This window comes from Phalacrocorax carbo, chromosome 18 (assembly GCF_963921805.1).
Source record: "Phalacrocorax carbo chromosome 18, bPhaCar2.1, whole genome shotgun sequence".
NCBI classification, from domain to species: Eukaryota; Metazoa; Chordata; class Aves; order Suliformes; family Phalacrocoracidae; genus Phalacrocorax; species Phalacrocorax carbo.
In genome coordinates, this window is record NC_087530.1 from 5,716,995 (window position 1) to 5,743,876 (window position 26,882).

A 26,882-nucleotide genomic window follows, 5' to 3' on the forward strand; every position below is an offset into this window, starting at 1 on the left:
CACTCAATCGCATATTGTGTTGCAGAGACTTAAATAGCTTTGGCAGTTGTGGTTTTGCTGCTCTGTCAAAACCAAATTAAATATAAATACTGTACAAAATTATTTGTTATTTATAGAATCCTGAGGTCTCTCTGCCACAGAATCTGGGCACGGGGTTTTAAAACATGGTTTTTTTGCTTGGAATGGATTGTGGTCTTTCAATGCATTCATGTGCCTCCCTGGCAGGTATGGCTCTTGGGCAAGATCTCACTTTTGAAACCTGATGCAATATGATAAGGGAGTGGGCTGTTAGTAAAAACCTCACTCGAGTAGCTGTTAATTCACCAAGATTTATTTAGTGATAAAAGAGTTGTTTCAGCAGGATTGTAAAGAGATGCGGAGATAAGGTTCAACTTTGTTTTTGGTAAAATATAGTCTCAGCTTATTTCCCTTTAGCTATCGCCCTGTTTTTGTATGTTAGCAATGAAGGTATTTCTTCTTGATATGCAGGCCAGCTTCCTGTATCAGTAAACTGGAAGCTTATTAAAAAACAGGAGCTGATTCTTAGTAGGGCCCGCTTTTGGTAGTTTCCATAAAAGATGACAGTAGCTGTTTAAATACAGTAGCCAGGGTGACAGAAGAAATAATGTTGCATGCCGGCAAAGAAATAAGCTCCAGAGAAATCAGGCTCAGCTATCCCCTTAAGTGGGTTTCCAAATTGTCACTGCATCAGGCTACGTAATATTCTGAAATAACTGGGGAATAGCTGCTTTTTCTTCAGCATTGAATTAACAAGTAAAATTCTAGCGACTGTTTCCATGCTACTGAAGCCACAAGTCTTCAGTAGGCTTGGTTGTGTTGGACAGCATGGATTCCTTCAGATTCCCTTCGTATTTCTGGTGGTGCTTGTACAGATCTGCTAGGATTTGCCTTTGTAGAAGTTTGTTGTTCTATATCTTTTCTAAGACATTTTTTTGTTTGTTTTAAAGTTGGGATTTGCTGAGAAGATTGGGGAAAACTGCAGGTGTTTGTAGCAGTATGCCTTCTCTTTGAAACCTGTTGTCTGTAGGAGCGATGTTACCCAGTGATTTTAATTTGGGCACGAGGAGATAGGATAAAGTAGAGAGTTGTCACAAACAATTGTTGACTGCTAAAGTAACTTTTTATGTTTATGTGCAGTAGAGTGAAAGATAGATGTCCCATATAGACTCCGTCAGCTACCTCATGTTTCCTGCCATGATGGTCTAGGGATGTGCTAATCCTACAGCTAATAAAAAGGAGGGCTTGTATTTCCTCTCCCTCCTGGGCTGTTCAGTTCAATTAACATCTCGTTTTCCCCTTGCTGGAGGCACTGATGTTTCAAATTGTGCTTGTAGAAGACTAAAATTTCCTACTGCCTGTAGGCAGGCAATAAAACCGGTGGTTTGGTTGCAGATCCTATCAGGTATAGGATAGGGTATGGAATTGAGGATATGGCCTGCAGCTTCTTAACCCTTTATGCAAGCAGCCCAACAGTAATGTAAAAGCAGCGTCTGACCTGATTACATCAGAAATTTCACACCTGCGGTGCCGCTGTGTCGCTTTGCACACATGCTTGTCTGTGTATGTGGAGATAGAGAGCTGCCCCTTTGGGACAGCACTGTAGTAGTACTTCAAAGTTTAGTGATTTACATAGCCCTCCTGTGATGCCTTGTTTTATTGACTAAGCAATATTAGGAAAGTTTACACTGGTATTGCAGTGTCTTTGTAGGAGATAGTGCTGGCCTGGTTCCTGAAATTCATTTTTCTTTCTCTGCTTGCAGAGGTGTGAGCCCCCAGCATGGTGCACTGGAGTCGTGCAGACTTGTTTAATCTTACCAAACCGAATATCTGCTTTTCGGCATCTGAGCCCGGAGGATACGGTGCTAGTCAGAACAGTGAGAAATGAGGCTTCCTTGCAGAGCAGTTAGCTCATCTCTTAACATGCATGGAGAAGAGCTTACATCACACTCTCACCTGGACTGTTGCCCTTAATCTATGGCACTTGCTAAAGAAGGAAATAAAATCAAGCATGTTTAAGCAAATGCTTTCCATGTTTTGATCTTATTTCTTGTGCTCGGCTCAGATGAGTGTGGGCGGTGGCTTTTGGGCAGGGTATAAGGTTCCTCCCAAACCTACTAGAAAAGAGGGGTTAGCTTTGCAATTCAGACTGAATGTGCAATGAGTCTGTAATCAGAGGTCAAAAATAAAGATTACTATAATTAGTAATGTCCAAAGCAACTGGAAATTGTGTCAGGCAGATCTGAGCCAGCTTCTCTTTTTTTCCATTGCCTAATGAATGAAAGCTGAGGTTACTCTCCGAGGATGAAAGAGGGCTGGGTTTTTCCCATTCAAAACTGGTGCTGTGGGGCAGATGCAAAGTCAAGACTCTCATTTACAACCTTGTTTTTCAGCTATCGAACCTGTAGGCAGGTTGTGAGCAATTAGGCTTTTCCCTAAAGCATCTAAAATAATACGTTTCTGCTTGCCGTCCTTCAGAGTGCCAGTGACGACATTCTGTCACCTTGGCGATGGATAAACAGCTTCAGCAACATCGGGTTATAATCTTTCAGGTCTGAGTTTCAAAGCTGACAGCCATACGACTGAAACCCAAGTCTAGCAAAGGTTTTTCACCGTGGAAAGGGTCTAAAAGTGCTTCAGTAAAATGAGAGGAGGAGAGAAAGAGCTTAAGCGGAGCTCAGTGACAAAGCTTTTTGGTTGGCCGTAGCAGCAGTGTGAATGAAATGAATTGCTTTGGCTCACATGCTCCCTACAGCCTGGAGTGACTCAGGTAATGCACACGCATGCTTGTGCCTTCAAGGCTTTATTTTTAGATGTCTGAATCACTGTCATGACTGTATCCTCACAAAGCCACTAGATGAGTGGGGATGCCCAAGGACCCCATATTAAGTCATGTTTGGTGAACAGAGATTCAACGGATTCCCTAACAACCATTGTAATTTCTGTGCTCAGAGCTCTTTGCTGAAGTAATGCAGAGGCTATACCTTGTAGCTGGATTATTTTTTTCCATTTAAATTAAATGCTTAGTTAAAAACCTTGGTGGTTTTTATGTGTAGAGCAGGGTGCACGTGGACCACAGCAGTCATGTTGATGTTGGAGTCTACTTGACTCTTGTTGTTTCAGTGCTGCTGGCACGGGGGGAGTTACAAGTCATGTTACCAGTGTTGTAATCCCATTAGTTCTCTCAGGCTAACAGGGCTGTGCAAAATCAGTACTTAAATGGGAAATTACCAGAGACTCACCAGATGCCACACAAAGGTTTGCTAGTAATTTGGTAAACGGCAACATTTCTGCTTGTGAGTTGATATGGGACCAGTCTGCTGGAGTGGCTTTCTTTCAGATAAAACAGCAAAAGCCCTGTCTGCTGCATATCGATAAATTACAGTATCTTTTTCAAAAAGAAATCTCAAAGCCAGCTTTGGTCTGCTGGAGGAAACCGAACTTTTGTAGCAAAGTTCTACTCCCTTATATCCCTCTTTGTTCAATTAATTGTACCTTTTTCATTCCCCCCGTCCATCGGCCCCCCCCCCCCGTAAATCAGTTGGGTGGCATTGCCGCAGTTTTCAGCAGCTAAAGGCTTCCTGGTTTATGTGTCTGCATACAAGGAGATTTCTCTCATCTGAAATATTTCACGCTTAGAGAGGACTAGGAGGGAACCTGGTCAGCTGCCCTGAACTTGCTGCTTGGTCTGGTGCGTCTTCTCTTCCTCACAGCCTGAAGACTTGCTTCCAAATACGAAGCTGGAAGGAAGAAGAGCTGTAGTACTAATGCACCATAAAATTAATGTTGTTGACTGACAATCCTTTTTGCTGCAGTCGGGAGACGTGGCTGAATTGATAAGTTGCCCTCTGTGCCTCCCAATTCCCTCGCAAACACTGTGAGCTCTTTCCACATGAGGTTGCTGCAGCTGGAGATGCTTCATTCATGGTTGCTTAGAAAGAAGAAAAAAAATCAAAATAAAAATGTGCTCTCTGACAAATAAAAATGTTTTGCTTCCTCTGGAGGCCCCAGAGGGCGGCATAAAAAATAATGAAGCCTGTGAGTCAGTGAGCATTGCCTGGCCAGCTGAGAGGGAACTGAGCCTCCCTTTTCCATAGAAGTTTGTGTGCTGTCATTGCACATCACTAATGCTCGCGGGTTTATGCTCAGTCACTGTAATGTTGCCAAAAAAGAAAAAGGGCAGTTGGTCTTTCCGCTCCCAAAAGCTGGCTGCTTCGAAGGTGACGTGATGTTAAAGGAAAAGTTTCTTTAGCACTCAAGAATGATTGTGTGATTCTTGAGCTGCCCTTCCTCCACCGTTTTCCTCTAAAACCTGGCGGCTCTCCTAGCAATCGGATTCCCCGGAGAGGGACTTGGAGCGGCTTACAAACAGCTCCACCTAAGGTACAAAGGTTAGGGTGGGCAAACTTCCTGATTGACACTGGACCCTCCCTTTTTTTTTTTTTTTCTTTCCCTTCTGGATCCTCTGCTGGGTCTTTTTTGGTTTCTGAATAAATTCTCGTTGCTTCAATCTCTGGAGGTAATGGCAAAGTTGAGAAAAGTAAACTCGCGGAGATAGAAGTGGTAGGTCTGAGGCTTCTGTAGCACCCATGATGCAGCAGTGATCCGCTCGAAGTTTAAAAAGAATATTTTAATTCTGTTCTGTCTTTTCTGTATTCAGGATCCCAGTTCATCCTTTTGAGAACATACAGCATCGGACAAGTGCTGCATATTAGCATTTTTAGTCTTCTAAACGTCCCCAGACTTCGGGAGAAAGAGGGCGTGAAATGTAGCAGAAGGCTGTTTGCTGCGTAATGCAAGAGCTGAGTTACATTGCGGGTGTGAAAGGGCTGAGAACGTATCTGGGGTTCTCCTCATCTGTTTCTTCAACCCTCCTTGAGAGCCTGGTGCTTCCTCTCCATCCTCATAGCTACATGCTGGCAGGCTTGAACGTTTGGTTGCAAGAAAGACAGAGGCCCTCCACTACAGAATTATTAAAAATTATTTTTAGAAGTGCCCCTGCGGTAGCTTTCTGTTGCCTACAGCCCACTGGTGAGCTTCACCTCGTGCCTCCTGTGTCAGCTCTGCCAGCTCTTCGGCGGAGGAACTCAGCTGTTGGGAGAGGCTGTTTGAGTTCCAGGTTAGAGCAACATTTCTGCAAAGCTCAGAGGCTTTGATTTTCTGTCAATTGCTGTTATTTTAATGTTTGCATTACAGGAAAGCCCAAAAGCTTTAGCTGGGGCAAAGGCCCCACAGATCTGTGTACTTAAAGGTATGTAGTAGATAACAGCAGATAACAGCCCGTGCCTTAAGGCAAAGGGAGAGGGTGGAAGGAAGATGGTTGGGAATTCTAGTAATAGACATATAAAATTTTGAAAGATCTGTCCTTTGCAGCTGCTTCATGTTTGTTGTGGGAGGTTCTTATGTACCCGTCTGCCTGTCCTGAATCACCTGTTCTCCTGTGTTTCTAACAGCAGAATTGGGTCTAGAGGAGTCAGAGCTGTAGCCCCAGCCACGTAGCCTCTCGCTGGGTAGCACACGGCAGCACCAAACAGACAGACTCAGCAGAAAGGTCATTTTGAACTATAGCTCGTTATTTTTTCCTTTTGCTTCAGAACTCTTAAAGTCCCTGTCAGCTAGGGTTTAGCTGAAGCCTTGCAACTTGCCTTTTGTCTTCCACAAATGATGGAGCTGAGCCCAAGGGAACAAATGCTGTTTTAATGGGCATCGTTGTGTAACTCATTGCATAAGTCACCTCTGCCTTCAAAGGACTCGTGGCATAAATGGCAGGATCGGTTGATTAAAAATGTGCACAATAGCTTCATTATGACATGGGGAGAGATGTCCGCTGTTATTTTTAATCTGATGGCTTTTAAATATGTGCATCCAGCAGAGACCCGAATGGCCTTTGAAAAGGGAACCATTTGTGGAATAAGATTTTTAGACTCCACTTCGTTCTTTCTAACGAGCTGCAAGAGTCACTTCAAGCTGGAAAATGAACGATAAGCCTTTTTTTAAGGCTTTGTTTCCTCTAAAGCTGCAGGGTTTTGGTGTGTGAACACATGGAGTGAGAGAATCTGGAGGGTTTAAGTTGTCAGGTGAAGGAAAGAAAAGCTACTGTATACTAAAGTTTGGGTTTTTTATTTAAAAGAAGTCTATTTCCAATTTGTTTTTGTATGATCCAAGCACTAGCCAAGTTGAACAGTTAAATTGCCATCCCTGCTGCAGGAGCCTGCCCGCCATTGAGCTTTGTCATAGTGACAGAAACATGACCAGGAGGTCCAGAAGCGGACGGGGGGTTATTTCTCATCTCTGAAGCCTCCCATGTGCTGGTTGTGCGTGGCCGGCACACGAGGCGGCCAGCGAGGAGGGCCCAGCAGCTGGGGAGTCTGCTGTGACTGAGCTGTAAAAGGCTGAACTTTCACTTTGACTTTAAAGTAAATAATTTGCTGCTGGGTTAGGTTGGTGGAATTCACAGCCATTAGTGTGTTTCAGCTTAATTTCTGGCGTTTATCTGAACCCAAGTGGAAAGTGACCGTTTGACTATGGCAGAGGTGGACATTGGGTTTTGACTTGCTGGCTTTTTCCTAAGCAGCCTAGTTTTTTCACCCACAAGCACATAAGCTGATTTATCTGCCTTCCCTTGTGCCTCTTAATCCGCTGTCGTTTAAAATCGGCAGTTCTTTCCTCACCAGATTTAGCTTTCTTTCAGCAAACTGGCAGGCAGCACTGCCTTGCTGGAGCTGGCGGGGGATGAAGCAGCTCCCGGCTGGCCACGGCCTCCCTGGCCCAGGGGGCTCGAGGGGTGCCGAAAAAACCCTCCAGCCACACCTGGCAGCGGGGCTGCTCAGAGCAGGCGCATGACGTGAGCTTTCTCGTGTTGTGTGTGTGGTCGGACCCCAGACGCGTGCCGGCCGGGGGGAGACGAGCCGGAGAGCTGAGCAGGGCCGTGACTCAACAGCTGGAGCGCGTTCAAGCACAATGGAGTGGGAGCCTCATTAATAGGGGGATGGAATTAGCAATGAAGAGAGTGACGTATTAAAACCTCCAGTCAGAAATCAAGAAACTCAAATCCATAGCAAAGTAATTTTGAAGGGATTTTTTTTTTCCAGTTATGTGCAGCAACAGAGCATCCAGACATAAAATACAAGGGGATGGAAAGGCGGCAGTTCCTTTGAGACAGAAACACTTCGATACAACAGTATTGGTTTTTTCTCCCTGTCCAGTTGAAATCACTCCGAGTTTATTACCCTCTTCTCCTATTCATCTTAGAAATATTTGGGCACTGCATAGAAGTAAGTATGGGGTAGCCTCCTGCAGACCAGAAAGGAGAAAGAGAAGTTCAGAAAGCTGGTGCTGAGACTCCAGTTAAACACTGCCAGTTATTCATCAGTAAGAGGCGAGGGTAATATGATAGAACAGTTTCCAGCGGGCAGACTACCAAGCTCAGGAGCAACCTCAATGCTGCATTAAGGGGTTTGGTTACTGTAGACAGGCAGGAAGGAGCAGAGGGACAGGAGAAGTGTTTCGAGCCCTGCTGTGGTTCTGTTTTCTCCTTGTCTCAGTATGTTATCAAATTATTTGATCTGTAAAGGCCTGCTGTGCTGTTTGAACTTTTTAACTGGACAGACATAGGTCTTGTTGGATATTTAAATTAGGATATACCATAAAGAAAGTGACTTTCTCAAAGCAGACCAGTGCTCTGGTAACCAGTCTACGAAGTCTCGCTCAGCTGTGCTTTTTGCAGGTGAGTTGCATCTTCATCTGTAAAAGCTTAGGTAACTTACACCTTTGAGGGAAAATACCTTGCTATTGAAGCATAACTTCTCTTTTATACCACTTGATCCAGATTCATTAAAGTGCAAATTCTGTTTATAACACTTGAATGATATATCTGCTTGAAAACCATAGAGCCCATCGTGCTGAATAATGCCTGTTGGCGTTCACTGAATATAATCACAGTAGCTCCACTGCTTGATTCATGAACATGGGGAGAGAGAGGAGGGCCTGCAGCTCGATGGAGATGCTGTGCTGGAGTCACTGACCCACCCTCTGCTCTGTTTAGACTAGTTGCTTCACCTCTGTGCCTGCTTCCCATCTGCAGAGTAAGGTTAAGACCTAACTGTTTAAGGATGAGGAAGATATGTTTGTGATGTGCTTGGAACAAGAAAAAGAGCTATTTTAAGTGCTAAGTGTAATTGAGTGTAAGAGAATATTGGTTTGTGACTCATTTGTTTAACTGCAAATGCATCAGAAACTTATGAGCAGATGAGATCTGGAAAATGCTTGTTGTAGATGGAAAGACTGGTAGTAAAAAGCTGCATTAATTTGTGATCTTCAAAGTAGGACTTAGCAGGGCTGTTCAAACAACGTTTATTATTTTTGCAAATGTCAGCTGGTTTACTTCATTAGTACTATTTTAAGAAGTTCCTATTCCCCAGCCACTTGCTCCTGTCCTCGCTTTGTAGGTCTGTGTCCCCTCGGAGCACAGCATGCAAATGATTCAGTGGTTGAAGCAACAGAAGGGTAAAGAGAGCGAAGGGCAATGGTTAGGCTGCTGGTGGTGGTGAAGGGAGTCTGCTGTCAGCAGAAGAGAAACTTTCTCTGCTGACATCTCCTTTTAGAGGTTCCAGACCATGCACACACATTGGTTCAGCTGTTCGTGTGCTTGCCCCATAAGGTGGGTAGAGATGTATGGTGGGAAGGAGAAAAGGGAATTGTAGTCTTCTGAAATCTTTCTCTCTTCCAAATTTCTTGTCCCTACAAGGCAAAATTATCACCGTAACTAACCAGGGTTTTTGTAGGTAATGAACATTTTCTTACTTAGACTAGCAGTTCAGATCTCACTGCAGCCCGTGGAGGAGGCGGACACAATTTGTTGCTGCTACCATTATTTCCCTGTAGATTAATAATTGTAATTGTTTGCCCATTCTTGGAAAAAAAATAAATTCAGACCCATGACTTCTCTTGGCAGGCTTGCAGACACCTGCATATACAGAAATTCTCATATGGTGTATGAAATAAATATGAATTATTTGGGGGGGAGTGCAAGATCGTTATCACAGCAGCCAGGAGCTGTTTTCAGTGGTGACCTTCAGCACCCTGTGGAGCCAGAGAGGTTTTAAAGGTTTGGAGATCCCCTTGTGGATGTAAAACAATGACGTAAATTGTTGCTAAGTTAGGGTGCCAGCTGCTCTAAGTGATTCTTCAGAGGCCAACTGATATGTCTGGATTTATCTGCAGTGACCAAGGTTTTTAACTCGTCCCTCCTCAGTGCATTAAACAGGACTTTATGATACAAAGAAAACTTTGAAAAACATTTACTCCTGTAAATGGAGAGCAGTTCTGCAGCCAGACTAGCTTAGAATCGGTGCTGATATACCTTCTGTTAATAGGATCCCTGTAAAATTTTGATCTAGAGGACATAACTAACCAGAGTTGTGGCTCTGGTGAAGGTGTTAGTAGCAGGGTTTTAACATGCTACCAGGAAACCAAGGTTAAAGGGAGACAGCCCTTACCGGGAGGCAAGCACTGGTTCCTTCCCTTGAGTTGTGGTTAGGTAATTTCTGAGTATGAGGAGTGGTGTTTGCACTGCAGTGTGGTATTTAGCTTCTGGGTGCTAGATTTGACTCAGCAGCCTTTTCTGTTTGCAGTCTGCATGCTAACAAGGTGGTGCAGTGGTGCATGCATGGGACTGTGTCGTTTTGACTCATTACAGCCAGTGCAGTCAATTCCCAAATAATCTAAAAGAAAAATTAAACATACAGCAAAACTGCTTACTTTTCTTGATAATGTAGTTAAAGACAAGTTCAGTATCTTCTGCCGAAGTATCTGGGTCACTGGAGAGCAATTCAGACCTTCATTTATTAGTGTTCTTTGCTCAAAATACATTCTAAATTGCTCTCTAAAATGCAGCTTAGTTTTATTTAGCTTCATGGCTAAACAGATAAAAATACATTTTAACAGTAAGTCTGCATATGGCATGATTGCAAACCTTTAAGACTTCTGCTTTTAGATATTAAAAAAAAAAAAGAAAATACCATTTTTAAAAGGGTTGAGCAGTTCTGTAATTAAGCTTCTTCAAGGGTGCCCCAGTATTGAAGTGGTTCCTCTGTTCTCTGGTTTGTGTGGTGCATTTGAGTGAAACCGATTGTGAATGACGAGGGCTGGCATTTTTGTTCAGGTTACCCATGGAGCCACGTTCAAAGGTGATGCTACCAAGTGGGTAGAGGTAGGGATGAGCAGCTTGGGAAGGGCATTACATCGGACGGTGTTTTCCTTTCCTGAAGCAGCCAGAAGTCCTGGGTATGGAGCAGAACCCTGCCTGCACACCCACGGTGGCTGCTGACCCCCAGCCAAGACACGGGCGGGAGCTCTGCTCTGCCAGAGGTCTGTGAACAAGTCACTTCATCCCCTTGACTCAGTTGCTCATCTGCAAAAGAGGGATGACAATTACCTCCTTTGTAAAGTACTTTGGGATCTGCTGGAGATAAGTGCTTTTAAGAGAGGTGTTTTTCCTGTTCTCTTCAAGGCACAGAGCCGTAATAATCCCACGGTTCCTGCCTTTGCACTGCAGAGTTGCTGCCTCCGAAGGGAAGCAGGAAATGATTGTGATGTTGCAGTTGGAAACATAATAGAGAGCCACTTTTTTTTTTTATCCTGTTATACTCAATAAATTTATATGGTTGCAATGTTTTTCATAGCCTGGTCTTCCAGATAATGCTGTAACACAACTTCCCTCGTTTCAACAAATTTACCCTTATCCAGTAACGCATTTCTGTGTCTTTCTAGATTCTGAGCGTTCCCATCTCTCCTCGTTCACTATGAAGTTGAAGGGCAAGTTTCATTCACCAAAAATAAAGAGAACCCCTTCAAAGAAAGGAAAGCAAGCTGATCTGACAGTGAAAACACCAGAGAAGTCAGCAAACAAAGTAAGCAGACAAAGGACATGTTCTGTAGTCTTGCTGTTTTCTTGCTTGCTGGTACGCAGTTTATCAAAATTCGTAGCCCTGCTTTCGGTGCATGATGGTGTCCTCTGCAGATTTTTCAGGTATTCTCAGGGTTACTTTCTGGTTAGTTATGAACTGTGCTGTGTAGTATAAAATAAGAGCAACAAAGGCATGTACTTCCCTTTGGAGAGCCAGATGAGAGCTCCTTCCATAAGCATTTAAATATCTCATTGTGGAATGTAGTTTATGGCCTGACACATCCTCCCCACATGCACACCCTATGGTTATGCTTACAGCTTCCAAATAACTGCCTGGTTTTGGGGTGTGATCCTTCTAAATACCCCAAAACCCAAGCGAGCAAATCCTTGAAGCTGGTCCAAAGATGTGCTCAATCTCTGACGGCATCAGCAGGGAGAGTCAAACAGATGCGTTCAAGCAGCTGCTGATTCCAGCACACTGTTCCTCAGACCCAACTTACTTCAAGTCCTCCAAGAGCTGAGGTCACCACTCTTTCCCAGCACAAACCTATCAAAGTGTTATCTCCTCTGCTGTTGTGACCTGATTATGTAGACTGGAGACTATCTCTGTAGCAGTACTGTTGCAGTCAGTTTTCAAGTATAAATCTAAGCCAAAAGTTAAGAACAGTGGAGGTTATGTTTGATAATTCAGAATCTTTCCCAGTTGTCGAAAGTCTCAGCCGATGTGCAGCGCCAGACATGCAAACTTATTTAGATTATCTCTGCTGCGGGTTGTTGTGGTGTTATTGAGAGCAGTCAGCAAGATACAGTTATCTTACGCTGTGTGATGTGCTTAACACCCAGAGAAGTCGCTGCAGGGCTTTCTAGCCCTGTTCTGCACCATCAGGTGGAAGATGATGATTTCCCAGGCTGTAGGGCTTTTTTCCTCAGGAGGCTACAGATACGCTTTCTAGGGAGCCGAGCACCTTGTATGGCTGACTGCTACTAAAAAAGAAAAATTAAAAAAAATCTGGGAGTACTCCTTGAAGGCTTTTAATTCCAGCGATGTTTCAGGGTGGCATATTGAGATAATTTAGAGGCCGTCCTTTAAATTGATATGTGACCACATAATAAATAAACTAGAAAATGAAGAGCCCTTTCCAAAATGCTGTTCTATAGCAAATATAAATTAACATGGTAGTAATAGGTGAAGTTTTTGCTTTTGCCTTTTTTTTCTAAAAAACAATGCAAGAGGATTTACTGATAAGGCATGCTGAACATGTAAAACCTTCTTTTATGTACAGATTGGGATTTTTTTATTGGGAAACAAAACACAATAATTTTTATTATCGTGCATGATTACTTAAGCTGTATACATTTTTATACTGTGAAATATTGTTGGTCTCTGGCTCCTTGCTTATCTATTTCAATAGCTACTGTCCAACTATCCAATTGTTTGGATGTAGTCAGCTCATTAGCTGTGTGGGGAGGGAGTGGAGAAGAGAATATGTCTGGATTGTCACCAGGTTCTCGCACTGGAATACGGACATCAGTTGACAAACAGGAGACTTTCTGTCAGAAGACACACTTGATAAACCAAATATGATCCCTTCCTCCCTCTTAAGTACAGAAGATACTATTTTTATACTCCTGAAGTAGATAATCACTGTAGAGCAGAAATAGCAATACCAAAAATTAATGTAAAACCACTACATATAATCTGAAGGTTATGCTTGACCCTTGCAGACATCATCTTCTCCTCTTCCCCTTTATACCTACATGTGGGCAACGTAGGGGAGGTTTTTTTTCAGAGCCTCTTTTTGTCCCCTGGACCCTGTCTTTGATTTTTGTCATAGGACATATTGTAGGAACAGTAGTGTCCTTCAATACTATATGCAAAGTTATAATAGGTTTTTCACTGCCAAAATGCAGAATAAAAAGGGACTGTTCCAGCTTTTGTAATCAGCTGTGATCTGTACAGCCTGCTGTAACCCTTTCTGGGTCAGCTGTATGTCATACATGATGCATTTGTAACGATTATTTAAGGGAAAAATTCAAAAATCATGCAAAAATACCTATATGTGTCAGGTAGGCAGGGGAGTGGCGAGGAGGTGCTGTTTTGCCCGAATGTTAAGTTTCTCTCATTTAATGCCCGCAAGGGAAGGCGTGAATCAAGTGGTCCTGCCACTCCAGCAGCTCCCACAGTCACCGATCTGCTCACTGGCTGGGCTAAGGTAACTGCTGGGGCAAGGTCACTTCTGTTGAGAAATAGTCTTGTGAGATGCAGAGACTGGAATGTATTAATATCCACCAGGTTATTATTCCTTTCTCTAGATTTATTACTGTTGTTCTCAGGCCTCTGTGGGAAAAGAACTGAACAGCAGAAATTCAGCCTTGTAGCAACAACTGACGTTTATATATCTGAGCTCTGTAGCAGAACCTGCGATCCTGTGTAGGATGTATACGCTTTCTTTGGGCACGTTTGTGTGCGTGTGTGTACATACACATATATGATACCTTTGGACCTCAGAAACTGATTCATTAAAAGTGCTCTTATGGGACTGCTACTCTTAAAGAGCTGACAGGGAAGTTGCAAATAAAGGGCTGTGTCCCAGGTAGTATCTGGTGGCTGGATTTGCATACCTTGATGTGCTCAGCAAAGGATTTGTGTTTCCACTTGTCATTCCGAGCCCTGAACTCCCAGAGTCTAGCCCATCCCTCCTCTGCACCAGGAGAGTGTTTAAGCTATTAAGTCGCAAGCCTTTCTGCAGGAAACAGTTGTTGAATGAAATACATAAACAGCCATCAGAGCAGGAACTGCAATCGACATTTTTTCACTTCTGTTTGAGAGCTCTGACCACTGGGCCATAGTCATACTCACTCGGGGAATATACATACTCTCTCATCCCTAAAATGTGTGATCATTTCATACGAAGTGCAAAACCTTCATGGGAGGGACTGCGCCTCCCCATAACCTGGAATAAACTGTGCAGTGGTGAGGGCACATGCTTCAACAATGGGAAATGTCATTTTTGGCATCAGCGAGTTGCCGGGATGCTCCTCAGCAAGGGCCTTCGGGTGCTGTGGGCTGCAGAGCAGAACTTGAGGTGCCTGGCAAGCAATATGGTTGAACAGTGGAGGCAGCAGTGGAGTTCAGGCACTTCCCAGATGAGGTGGAAAATGACAGGGTGGTTTGCAGATCTTGGATTGGGACTTCTAAAGTTGGAGCTAGATGGGAGTTGGGATTCTAATCCTTTTATGCAACTGGCCCCAAATTACTAACCAGTGCTGCCTATAAATTGTTCTTCCTAAAATCTTTTGGGCTGCTGGCCTGATTTTGCAGAAAAGCAGCAGTTTAACAGCTGACGAGAGTATAGGGAGCACATAATGCCCTTAGGTCATTAATTCTTGAAGCTGAATTTACTGAGGAGATAATGGATGAAACCTGACTCTGCTAAGCTCTCTGCTCCTTTTCTAGCAGTGTTCAGTAGTTAATTTAAATCTCACTTAGGAGCTACTTGTGGCATTAAAAGTCCTCCAGGCATACTCTCTGGTAAACTTTAAAAAAATATCCCGGTCCAGAACGCCATTAAGATATCATGTATCACTTCTGAATTTCCTCTTCTACTGTTGGTGGTGGCACGGAAGTTGGTGACCACAACTCAGATTTATTCCAATTAATTGTTCCCTTCTGCAGTATTCATTCACCGATGCCAAAACTTCGCTTTCACAGTCTGTCCCCGTGGGAAGTGTGTGAGTTCCCTTGTTGCAGCAGCCTCACAAAATGACTTGGGTTGGAGGCTGATCAGAATGGAGTTTTTTATTCAGGAATAGAGAAACAAGACTATTGTCCACTTCCATGCAAGTAGGCATATTGGAGTCAGCAGAGTTACTCAGAATAAGTGTGAACACCACATATGTCATTGAAACTATCAGGGACGGGCACAAAAATGGAGGCATCTTGTTTGGATTGTTCTGGAGCCTGGAAATTCTTGTGATTGTGGTTTGCTTTTTTCTCTTTCCCTTTGGCTGATCCACTGCATTTACTGATTGAAGAGACTTTTTGACAGTGAGATGTGCTTAAGGTAAAAGGATTTTGATCGCATCAGAGGGACAACTATTTAAAACCAGTAATTGTTGCTTCATTTCTTGCATTATCATTAGTATCTGCACTTGGTATACTTTTTTTTTCTTTCACCCTCCCAGATTGGCTTGTTGGTTTCAAAGCAGTGCCCTTCACGTCATCAGTAGCGTTAATCTTGGCCTAAAACTGATCAAGATTAGCCTTCAGTTTGGAATGCACGTAATTCGGAAAGTTCAAGTGTGGGTGCAATTTTTCACTGACTATTCTTTTGAAAGAGTAGTAATTAAATTTAAAAGTGTTTGTGGTAGAAGGGGTTTTCTCCAGCCCTCATGGAATGTACCTCATTCAGTGTCGCTGTACTTCGGGTAAGTTGAAGTAACCTTGCCCTTAAAAAAACTGAGGTTTTAACATATCTCTCCTTTTTTTCCTCCTCTTTAGAATGTATCATGGCTAGAGGAGAAGGAGAAGGAGGTCGTCAGTGCATTGCGCTACTTTAAGACTATTGTGGACAAAATGGCAATTGATAAGAAAGTATTAGAGATGCTGCCAGGCTCAGCAAGTAAAGTGCTGGAAGCCATCCTGCCCTTGGTGCAAACCGATCCACGCATCCAGCAAAGGTAAGTTTCCTTCTTGGGTTTTGGGACTGTGACAGACCAGCTTCTTCCCTTCTTGTGTCTGAAGAATCACATCGCACAGGAGACGGGGAATGCTGCAGTGGCTAATGAAGTGACTGCTATTTTTACTAATTATGTGGTAGTTTTCAAACATAATTTAAAAGCAGATTCCCCGCTGCGAAGAAGCCTGTGCTGTGGAAAGATAAAGCAAATCAGAATGGTTTCAGAGAGGAGGAAGGGCTGATTCTTAGCATAAACTTGGAAATTCATTGTCTGCTAGCAGGAGATTCTCCTCAGACGCTACACTGTTTTCTGCCGTTCATGATGGTATCCCAAAAGCTAACAAATACAATAGCTTTCACCTGAAAGAGAGTTCAGAGTAATCCCTCTCTGTGTTCAGTTTATCCACCCCGATACTACAGAAGACTGAGCTTGCGCTCTTAACTGCTGGTTTTGATTTTACTGGATCTGATACAGAACAGAACTAAACAGATGTACTTCAGTAGATTAACCAGTCCAAGTTCATTCCTGTGTGCTCTCAACAGATTATTTGTTTTATATTTTAACAGATTATGTGTATTATGTTTTAACCAGCTAGCCAGGGGTTTTGAAGCCAGAAAAGAGGCAGAAATTTGCCACAGCAAAGGTCAGCATGGATTAAAAGAATTTGTGGAGTAGCCAAGCCATAGAGATATAGCTGCGGTTCATCCCATAGATGCTGGCACAATTGATGTACACAAAACAAGCAAACATCATTGAATAATACAGAAAGAGCAAAACTAGCACAGATAGCGAAAAGCACAAAACTAGGCAGAGAAAAACAGGTGTTTGGTTCCTGAAATCCAGCTAGTTTTTTGTGCTGTTCCTGTTTGTTTTCCTGTTAAGTATCTCCAAAATTTTTGTTTCAAGGTGCTTATTTCAGTTTTAGTGCAAGAAAGGTTTATAGTGCGCTCGAGACAGCAGTGGGGTGCCAGATGTTTTGCAGAGATGCTTAGCTGTGTTTGGCCCTAATCTATAGGCCAGGGGTGTATCTGACAGTACAAACGGAAGGAAGCAAGGGGCGAGTATCAGAGCTGTGGCTGGGACAGGAGAGATCCAATTTAGGTTAGATCTGTAGAACTGCAAAGAGCGATAATTCTTAGATTGGGAACATTCATCAGGCTTCTGGGTACAGATTCAAAAGTTACTTCAGTTGCTATCAGGTTTCCCACAGCCATTAAATTCCTGACAAGCACCTGCTTTCACTTAATAAAAGAAAGAATGAACTTTCCCCTTACACCAGGAGAACATGTAAAATGCCAGCAAATATTTTTAGGATAGAACATGTCATCTTTATAGTCGCTTGCTTTGATTTGTGTATCCACTGGGTGTTCTCTGGGTGATCTTTCCTTCCAAGAATATCTTTGGAAATAAATATCAACTAAGTGGTCTTCAGCAGCATCAGTATTTCAAACAGTTCTATTCTTCGAATTCCTTATACCCTCTCTTTTAGTAGTGAACTAATGCAACCTTGACAGTTGGATATCCATATTTACCCATATAAGCAGAATTTTCATAGTCAGTGGTCAGTGGTCCTTAACACAGCGATAAGTCTCTCTTTCTGGAAACAGTATGTATTGAAGCACAGATCTCATATGTGTGTTCTGCCTTGTTTGGTCTCACAGAAAAAAAAAACGGCATCTGGCATTCTTAAAAAGATGTGTCCTTTTGTGCCTACCTATGCACTTTATTTCTTTTGAGTAGTGGCAGGATGCAAAGATGTGATTTTGATAGCAAATCTCCCTCAAGAAAAGTGAGCCAGACTTGTGTCAGTGTGAAAGAAAGCCCTACAATTATTGTTGGACTTCTTTTTGCTTTAGGGGAAGCATTTGCATCAAGGAAAAAAGTAATTAAATCTAGGACAAAATGGGCTTTCAATTACCGCCTCCTTAGAAGGAAGCAGACTGAAGATTAATGGCGAAGAAATCAAAGCTTGAGAAAGAGACAGGGAGGGCCCTATTTAGGAAATATCTCCTACCAAGCTAATTTCATTTGAAATTAGAACAAATGGCAAGCAGCATGCTTTCAAAAAAAAAAACAAAAAAACAAAAAAACAACCCAGCCAAACAAAACGTACTTGCTGTTGTTTGTATCCCCCTGGTTGTCACTTAACAATAGTTCTTTCCCCAGTCCTGCAAACTTCATTCACTTAAATAATCTCATTGAAGCTTGCAGGCTTGATTCTCTTCTCTCAGATAATGAAATTACTAGAGTTAAGCCAGTGTAAAATGGATACCAAAGAGAAACGGGGAGATTTGGAACACTCGTATCAGTAACAATTGCAAGATTACACCTTCTCTTATCTGTTTATGGTTTTGATGCAGTTTGAAATTGATTTAACTTTACAAAGAATTGTTGAAGCATTGCCATCAGCAGTACTGTTAACACACCTTGTTTAGTAATGAAGTGTTTTCAGAATGGCCAGGAAAATGCCTGTGAGCGCTGTTGTTACAGTTAACTTTTATTTAGAGTTGTCATCCTTCCAAAATTCTTTTTTTCCCCCTTCAGAACAATAGCTTCAATTCTGTTTCTCATTAAAAACAAAACAAAGCAACATCCTTCCTATTCCAAACCTGAAATTCATTCAGTTCAATTTCTGTAAAGAAGCAGGTTTTACTTGCATGTTTTCAGGCATTATAAACAGTGAGGAAATGACTTGTAAAGGAATGAATACAGTCAGCTCTCAATTATCCAGGGCATTTTTTGGGAGAGTTAATAAGGAAGCAGGAAAGTATACATAAAACTGAAATAAACTTAAACACAGGACTTAAATATTTACCTTTGAAGTTAAGGCATAGGATGGAGCCGTAAATTAAAATGGAAAGCATGTTCTTCTTAGCATTGCTGTGTTAACCTGCAGCCCAGATAATTCATTCTGTTAACTGAGGATGAACTGTTGACTGTTTGCACCCTCATACTGTCGTCCCATTTGGTGCTGGAGAACAGGAGAGCAACTGCAGCGGAGGACAAACCTGGGCTTTGTCACCTGCTAAACACAAATTATGAATGTCAGAGAGAAAAGGAGAACAACCACATTTTTAACAGTGTGAAATGCACTTTAAATCAAGAACTCTCATAACATTTTATAGTAGCTTCATAATTTCATGTTGTTCTTTTTTCTCAACTGTTTCCTCCTCTGCTGTCCAGTTCTGCCATCTCGTCCTGCTACAGCCGTGTGTACCAGAGCCTGGCCAATCTAATTCGCTGGTCTGATCAAGTGATGCTGGAAGGTGTGAATTCAGAAGACAAGGAGATGGTGACAACAGTGAAGGATGTCATAAAAGCTGTTCTGGATGGAGTCAAGGTACATGAGACAAATACTGTAAATTATATGATATAAACTATATAATAATGTATTTTAGAAGAGATCTAGTTGAAAGATGTTTTTAAGTACAGGTAAAATACAAAGATCCTATTCTTGCTTTCAGTAAACTACTTCTTAAATCAACTGCTCCACAAGTGAAACGATGAAATGATCCGGCTCGGTGCGCTGGTTAAAGACTAGCACAAATGTTAGGGTGTTAGGCTGTTAGGGTGCACTTCTGAAATGCCACCCTGGCATTTGGATGAATTAGAAGAAACAATAAATCTTTATTGAGCATAGTATTAAATTTTCAGCAATTCATCCCCAGTCTCCCAGTCTCCCATGCCGATTACAAGGCAGAGTTTGCATATTTTCTGTCTAGGCAAAATATAATGGAAATGCTTCCTGTCAATGCCCACAGAGAATCAAAGACTCCAGCTCCATCTTTTAACATAAATTTCAAGGCATTCGTCAGTAATACATCATCGCTTTCAGCAGCCGGATTAGGGTGTGGAACAGGTGATGAGCTAAGCTCAGTTTTCTGGAGATTAGTTTTACATAACTAATGGAGACGTTTAACAGAAACCTTTGTATCCTTTGTGAGACCTGCTTATAGCATTCCCTCCCTGCCCCACCCAGGGAAAGCTGTTGGCTTTCCTTCTACTTCCCAGTAAGCTTTTGGCACCCATTATTTCTGTTTCCCAGGCTTGTCTCTGGGCCAATGGCTGCGGAAGCTGTTCGCTCAGCTGTCCTAGCCCTGCAGTTAAAAGTTTGCTTGACCTGGGCTCAGGGCACCAGCAGAGAGACCATCCTATCTCCTGGGAACCTTATTTTGCAAACTGTAGAGGAAGTTCAGCCTCTTTCAACAGCAAGGCTGAATATAAAGGGGAATATTTAGATCAAGTACAGAAGGAAAGTTGGGGTAGAGTTTTAAGAACTGCAGCAGGTGTTTCACCTGGATTAGTGTATCAGGAACAGGCATCTGTCACTGTACTCAGTTTTTATTAACTGGAGCTGAATGTAGAAGTGAAGTGGATCTGTCAAGTTTTGGCCATCACATTTTCAGGAGTCTTGGTATGGTGTTTGCATGATCTGAATCTCTCTTGAATGTTGCTCAAACACAGATACTAAAATCTACTATTACTTATCAAGCCTTTTAAACAAATATCTTTGAAACAGAACATTCCCATCACCTAAAGAAGACAGACTTTTCCAGGATTATTTTGTACAATGTGCCCTTTAACCTCCAGATTTGAAAAGTAAAGCCAATCTTAAATTTGCACAGCAGGATGGAGAAGTAGTTTAGTGTAAAGTCTCAGCTGCTGTTAGTGTTGGAATTCAGCAGCAATTTGCAGTATGTGAAAATCTGCGCTTGGTATCTGAACTGTAATACCCCAGCAAATAGCGAGACAGTTCATTCTGTTATCACTTAATGAATCTGCACAATCCTGTGGAGGGCTGTGTTATCACCGGGTCCAGGATAGAGTCGTGTAGTCGCATTGCATGAGACTTGGACACCCACTGTCCTTTCACTTCAAGCAATATTTAAACCCCCGGTACCTGTTGCCTTCCAGCCAAAGTAGCGTGCCTGTGCGGGTGGGTGGAAGGTCTCGGATGCCTGCTCTGCCTGCGCTGCGAGCCAGCCTAGGCTGGGAGCGTTGCAGGCATGTCCATACAGTGCTAAGCCTGAGCTATTAAGCCCCACTGAGCGGCATGGCTATATCAGTCTCTGCTTTGTTGTTAGACTAAAAGTTATTTTGGCCTTCCAGTTGGAGCTGGCTTATGTCTGGTCAGCTTGGAGCATGGTTAGAGCAGATGTGTGGCTGTCTGGGTGGATGCGAATGTGCCTGCCCATCAACAGGTCAGCATTTGGAAGCAGTGTGCACTCATCTCCTGCTGCATAGCGAGGAACAAGGTTTATTTTAGAAGGGCCAAGCCAGCTTTCAGATCTGGAAGCAGAACTGAGAAGTTGGACACTTCTCTGCTGTGGAGAGCCTTTTTTGTTTTTCTGGCAGATCACACAAGATCCACTTCCACATTTCAGTGCTTACTTCCCTCTTCGTTTTCAGAATTGAAGCACAAAGGAGTCGCTTGTTCACTGTGTTACTTGCTGGTTTGATCTCAGGTTTTAGTGCCTTGCTAGGCATACACAAAAAGGAAAAAAAATCCTTGTTTTGATTATGTAACTTCTTAAAAATCCATCTCATTTTGGAATTTCCTGCTTGCTGAAGTAGCATAAGTTTGTAGAGAGGCTTTAATTATCTCTAATTATTGCTGCAGGAATCTCTTTTCTTGCTGATAAGGAATAGCATAATGTGCATCTGGCTTGGTTGTGTGCTGATTACCTCTGCATGTACGCTGAAGATCTTGGCTTTATTTTCAAACGCTAGTTCTCATTTTAGGGTTATTAGAGAGGAGAAAAAGTCAGGGTCCAGGGAATTGGTTGGTATTGGCTGAATTTGCGAGGAAAAAGGGATCCTCTCATGTATTGTCAATTATATGTTGTCTTGGTGTCCCTGGTAGGAGGTGTTTTTGTTGCTTTGTTTTTGGTTTTTTTTTTACAGCAGCAATGGTTTGAATCATTCTAAAGATACTTTTGAGCCAAATTGGATTCTTTTTCTCCCGTTATAACCTGCACTCCTATATGGTGGACAAGCGTGTGCCCATTATGGCTGGCAAAATAGAAAAACTGAGCGCTTCAGCCCCGAGTGTCAGGGGCCCATCAGCGCTGCTGGGGCACAGCTGCCACCGCCGCAGTCTGCAAACCTGGCCTTGGTTTGATTTAAGGTGTTAAACGTGGTGAATAAAGGTGAGGTAAAGGAGATGTTACATTTTTCCCTTCTGTAGCCTTTTCAGGGGGATGTTTAAGGAGTATTTTGGCTTTTGATTTGAAACCCCATACATTTTATTTCCCTTATTGTGCTCTTCTGCATTGTGTGGAGTCACTGTTCTTGCTGGTGAGTACCCGATAGCCCCACGAGGTCTGACGCTGAGTCCGTTGAAGTGCATGGAAGTCTCTAGAAACCTCTTCAGCAGGGGAAGTTTGTCCAGAGAGCAGGGAGGTGGCAATCAGTTGTGTCACCACTCGCTCCGACGGTGACTTGGAGCATGGTGCCCACTGCAGCCAGAAGAGTCAAATGGTGTCACTACGTGATTTCCAAATTGTCTGATTTACAGAAAAGCCTTGTTCGGGGTTTGTAGGCTTCCAGGTCCTACAGCTGTTCTGTACTTTATAGGGGAATTTCTAAAATCTAAAAGGAATAGCAAGTTAAAGACTTTTCAGCTTGAAAGAGATGATGAAACAGAGGAAAGTACATTTCTGAAAAATAGTTTCTGTTGAGTAACTGGGGACACTCAGCAGAGAGCCTGGGGTCATTTCAGTGTCCATGTTATGACCATAGTTCTTCTGTGATTGAAGGGCCTCAATTATTTTACCTTTCTATATGCTGTGTCGTATATATTACCACAGTGGAGCTGATAGATTGTCAAAAGCGCTGTCGGTCTGTTGCTCCTTGTTGCAGAGTATTTCCCTGCTGGGGGAGATGGCCTTCCTTGGAGGTGGGAGCGGGCCAGGCTGGGCGGCTGTGGTCGACTTTGTGCTGTGCTCTTTCTCATCAGGGCACGTCTCAGAACACGCTGTTCCTTGCCAGAGCTCTTGGCTGTCCCAGAGAAGGAACATCTTCATAGCATTAGCCCCTATGGGCATCTGCATGTGCCCTTTTTGTGCTCTCTCTTCCTTCCCCATGTGTGGGATTTTCCAGGACAACTGGAAAGCTGACTGTTTTGTTGTGGTTTTGGTTGACACAGTATGAATTATTTTTGAGCAGGAGCTCACACCAAGAATGTAAGTAGACCATCAAAACCAGTATCAGCAGTGGTGGACACTTGGACTGTTTTTGCTGTCCTTTGCACATCCAACGCAGCGCTTTATTCCTCTTCTGTTCCAGTGTTGACCTATAGAAGTTCAGCTTTAAATACAGGCTTATATAAAAATATGAAAACTAGGATATTTATCTTCCTCAGAAGGAAGGATGATAACGACATTCCAGTTGCCCTTACTGCATTGAGAGAGAAATGACAGTTTTTTCCAAGCTCAACAGACAGGGATGTGAAGATAATATTGGAATGATGACACTACTTCAGGCTGCTTTAAAACAAATTCAAAAATTGATCCCATAGAGTTTCCTTTGCATAATATGATGGGAAGCCGATAATGTCAGGAAGCAGTGCCAGGTTTCCAGCCTGCCGGTAAGAGGGCATGTGTTTGTATCTGTGAGCAGTAGATCTATTTGTTGGCCTCAGACATCCATAAAATGTTCTCTCCATCTTTCTGGCGTGAATGATAGTTGTTTTGACTGCTGGCAGACTTGTAGTTCAGGATTATCGTGTCCTTATCTCTTTATCCAGAGCCTTATCTGCCTATAACAGATAGACTACGGTAGTTCTTTGAATGATTAAGACTTCCATTGCTAACATGTTAAAAGATGGCTTCAGGGGAAGCAGGCCTTTTAATAAAGGTGTTAGCTATTTAATTTGTTGTTGGGCGTCTTACAGAAAACTTGCTTTCTGAAACAAATGCATACTTGTTTATAAAATATAAAGCAATTATTTAATTATTTTACTGGCTAGGTAAGGTACTCCTCTGTGTAAAACTTCTATGTACTTATATTTATGTATGTAAAGTCAATGCGCCATTATCTAGGGAGTTGTGGGGACTGGAACACATTTGTGACAACAGAGGAAGGAGGAAGCACAGCAAAGACACATGTGGGTTTGTGCAGAATCCCCAAATGGCCAGGGTTTATGAACTTAACTCAAATATAGCTAAACTACTGCTGGGTGCAGGCTGCTCCTTAGAAGCAGTGCTGCATTGTTTGTACAGCTCTGTACCAGACTTCCAGCCAGCTCAGCTCTCTCTGTGTCCATGCCATGGTTAATCCATAACCTGGGTAACCAAGAGTTCACTGCAGTAGCATCCCTTTCTGCCCTAGGATGTTTGAGCGCAGCATTCAGCAAATAATGATTGTCATCTCTTTCTTCTCTCCTCTCCTTCCACCAGGAGCTGGTCAGACTCACAATTGAAAAGCAGGAGCATCCCTCTCCCACAAGCCCAGTTAAAGCCAGTTTACCAGCATGTAAATCTGACAGGTGGGTCGCTGGCAAGGATTTCTTCTGTGTGCAGGACTACTATAGAAGGGAAAATTTCTGGCTACTAATAGTTGAATTAAAGCATTCCGTTATTTTTCACAGAGGGTAGCGTAGTGTTCTTTATGCAGCCTCATCCCTTGCAGTGGGACCACTTAGAGAACAATGTGCTATGATAGGGAAGGTACCAAATCTGGCAATGAAACACTGCTTGGCCATGACACACGCATATTCTGCATATACGCGGAATTCCACCTGCAGATGCAAATTCTGCCTTCTGCTGTAGGTGCCTCTCATATTGCATATGATTTAAAATCTGTATTAATCTGTTAGCATGCTGCATTCCAACTGTGTTTTATCATCTACAATCTGTATTTCGCGTGTTGCAGCCCATCAGAACTTCCCCTTACAGACCGAGAAATGGAGATCCTCAACAAAACAACCAATATGACCCAATCCAACGAGCTACTGACTGACTCCATGGATGAAGAAGTTGCACCTCCTAAACCCCCTCTGCCTAGCATTCGTGTGGCAGAAAACAGGTAATACTGGCCAACCATCTGACTGAAGAATACCAGTGGCTCTTACCAGCTACTTGTTTTTTAAACAATCTTGCAAAATGTGCACAAAAGGTCATGAGGAGGGTTAGTGATGCCTCTGAATTTCCAGTCCTCCAGAGTAATTCTTCCCTGCTGCTGGAATCTGTTTATGACTTTGTCTTCTCTCTGTCTTGTTTTGAGCAATACCCTTCATCATCTGTGTTCTCACATCTTTTTATGTGAGAATAGAGATCCATGCATGAGAGGCATCACATAAATGCCTAAGAACCTTATTTAAAACTATGTGAATAGCACATTGTACAGCAGTGTCTTGTGCTGCTGTATCCAACGGGGAACGTTCTGTTAGCCTCAGCTGGCAGTTACCAATCTGTCCTGCACATCCAGGTTGTTCTGCATTTCTGATCAGCTTAAGAGTGAAAGGAGCCAATAGTGCGTGAAAAATCATTTACGTGGTTGTTCTTACCATGTTCTACGAGTAACCACATGAAAGTGTCTATGTTCTATTTTGAGAAGGAAGAGAAAACCCCCAATTTACAGGTTTTTGGTCTGTGTGTATGATGTTGTTACCTAGTTCTGGTGCTAATGGATGGTGTGAAAAATACATGTCGTGCTAATTTAAAAATGCACAGCCGAGGGCTGTGGCTGGCAAAAAGAATCACATTTCTGTGTATTTTATGAATTCTCATGAGTTGTATAAAAATGCCCTGGTATGTTCCAGGAACAGAACACGTGTGCTCTTCGGAACCTCGCAGTCGTGACGATTACCAGAATTATGTGTCATCAGAAGCAAAAACTAGAAGTACAGTGGTTAAAATCTCAGTAGTTACTGCTGATATGTGTATCTGAAACAGATTCATGCCAAGACATGGGCCCTCACAGTATACATGGTGAGAGCAACCAGCGCTGACTCTCTTGTTCCCTGAAGTTCACCAGGAAGAGTAAAAGGGCAGAAATAGAAATTTTGTGTCTGTAAATTTTTGAAACTTTGAATAGTTTTCAAACCTGGAAGGTTTGAGGAGAGACTTCTGTGAGTGCAAACAGTATTTGGGTCAACGAAAACATTTGATCTGGATTTTCACCGCTTTTATTAAGAAAGAATTACCATGCTAATTAGCTCCATTAAAAATAATTTTTAAAACAGCAATTGTTTTTGTTTGAGAAATACCAACTCTTTCCAACCTTAAAAAATAAGTCACTGAACAGGACCTTACCTGGGAGAGTAATCTTAAATTGTTATTTGTTAGTGGATACACTTTGCTGAATAGCTCCTGGCCAGCTTTGGACAAGAACCTGTGATCTTTGAGCCTGGCGAGTCAAAGACTTTCTGGAAAACAAGCTTGTGAAGCCTATAAAAGTCTTTTTGCTGGAAGAGTAATGGAGGCATCAATGCCTGTTTTGTCTTGCAGCCCTCCACCAGCATTGCCCCCCAAAAAACGGCAGTCGGCACCTTCCCCAACCAGAGTGGCAGTTGTGGCCCCCATGAGTCGAGCCACCAGTGGGTCCAGTTTACCTGTTGGAATCAACAGACAGGTAATGGTGTAACCCCTTTGTGAAAGCCAAGGGAAACATGCTGTGAACTGTAGCAAAAGCTCAAAATGCTGTGACCTGCAGCCGTGCAGTTCCCTGCACGCCTCTGCTTGTCCCTGCACAGGAGAGCTCTGGAGCGGGAGTTTTAGTGGCAGGAACACCAGTACAATAAATAATGTGAACAGCTTAATTTTTTTTACAGTGTGGTTGGATTTAATTAACAAATTGCTACAAACTTTGTTGCCTTGAGCTGTAGCAGAGTGCGAAGATGTGAGTGGCTGAGTGTTGCCGTGTTGAATAGATCGGGGTGCAGAGCGGCGGGCTGAACTTACTGAGATCTCACCATGATTTACTTATGGGCCCAGGGAGCATGTGGCATATGGAGATCAGAAGTCTGTCTTCATCCAGTCCCTATTTAAAACATCTTTTAACCCAAGGAGTAGTTTGAGCAAGTAGTTTGAGTGGTCAGAGAGCTGACCACTTCTGGTGCTTTGGGGAAATTTGTAAATTTTCTAGTAGAAAAATGGAAAACTTGGGACTGTGTGTGTTAATCATATTCCATCGCTTGTGCTAGTCTGGGGTTTATGAGGTTGTAAATGTCTGGATTTGCTTTACACATTCAGGAACTTACTAACTCAGCAGTGAGCACCTGAATCGCGTTAAATTGCACCAAAATGAAATATTGTCCTCATCCCCAAAGCGTCAG

The 26,882-nt window shown here is 42.8% G+C and overlaps 1 protein-coding gene across 5 annotated transcripts in view; it reads left to right on the forward strand.

The window, feature by feature from the left end:
- RAPGEF1 (Rap guanine nucleotide exchange factor 1) overlaps window positions 1-26,882 on the forward strand; it is a 90,110-nt gene that overhangs the window by 23,609 nt on the left and 39,619 nt on the right. For 4 of the 5 annotated variants that reach the window (XM_064468713.1, XM_064468710.1, XM_064468709.1 and 1 more), the window contains 6 exons: window positions 10,789-10,928; window positions 15,426-15,604; window positions 18,788-18,944; window positions 24,004-24,092; window positions 24,479-24,631; window positions 26,056-26,179. In XM_064468713.1, coding sequence (XP_064324783.1) covers window positions 10,789-10,928; window positions 15,426-15,604; window positions 18,788-18,944; window positions 24,004-24,092; window positions 24,479-24,631; window positions 26,056-26,179 — 842 coding nt within the window. The remainder of the gene's footprint in view (window positions 1-10,788; window positions 10,929-15,425; window positions 15,605-18,787; window positions 18,945-24,003; window positions 24,093-24,478; window positions 24,632-26,055; window positions 26,180-26,882) is intronic. The other variant, XM_064468712.1, reaches the window with a different exon arrangement.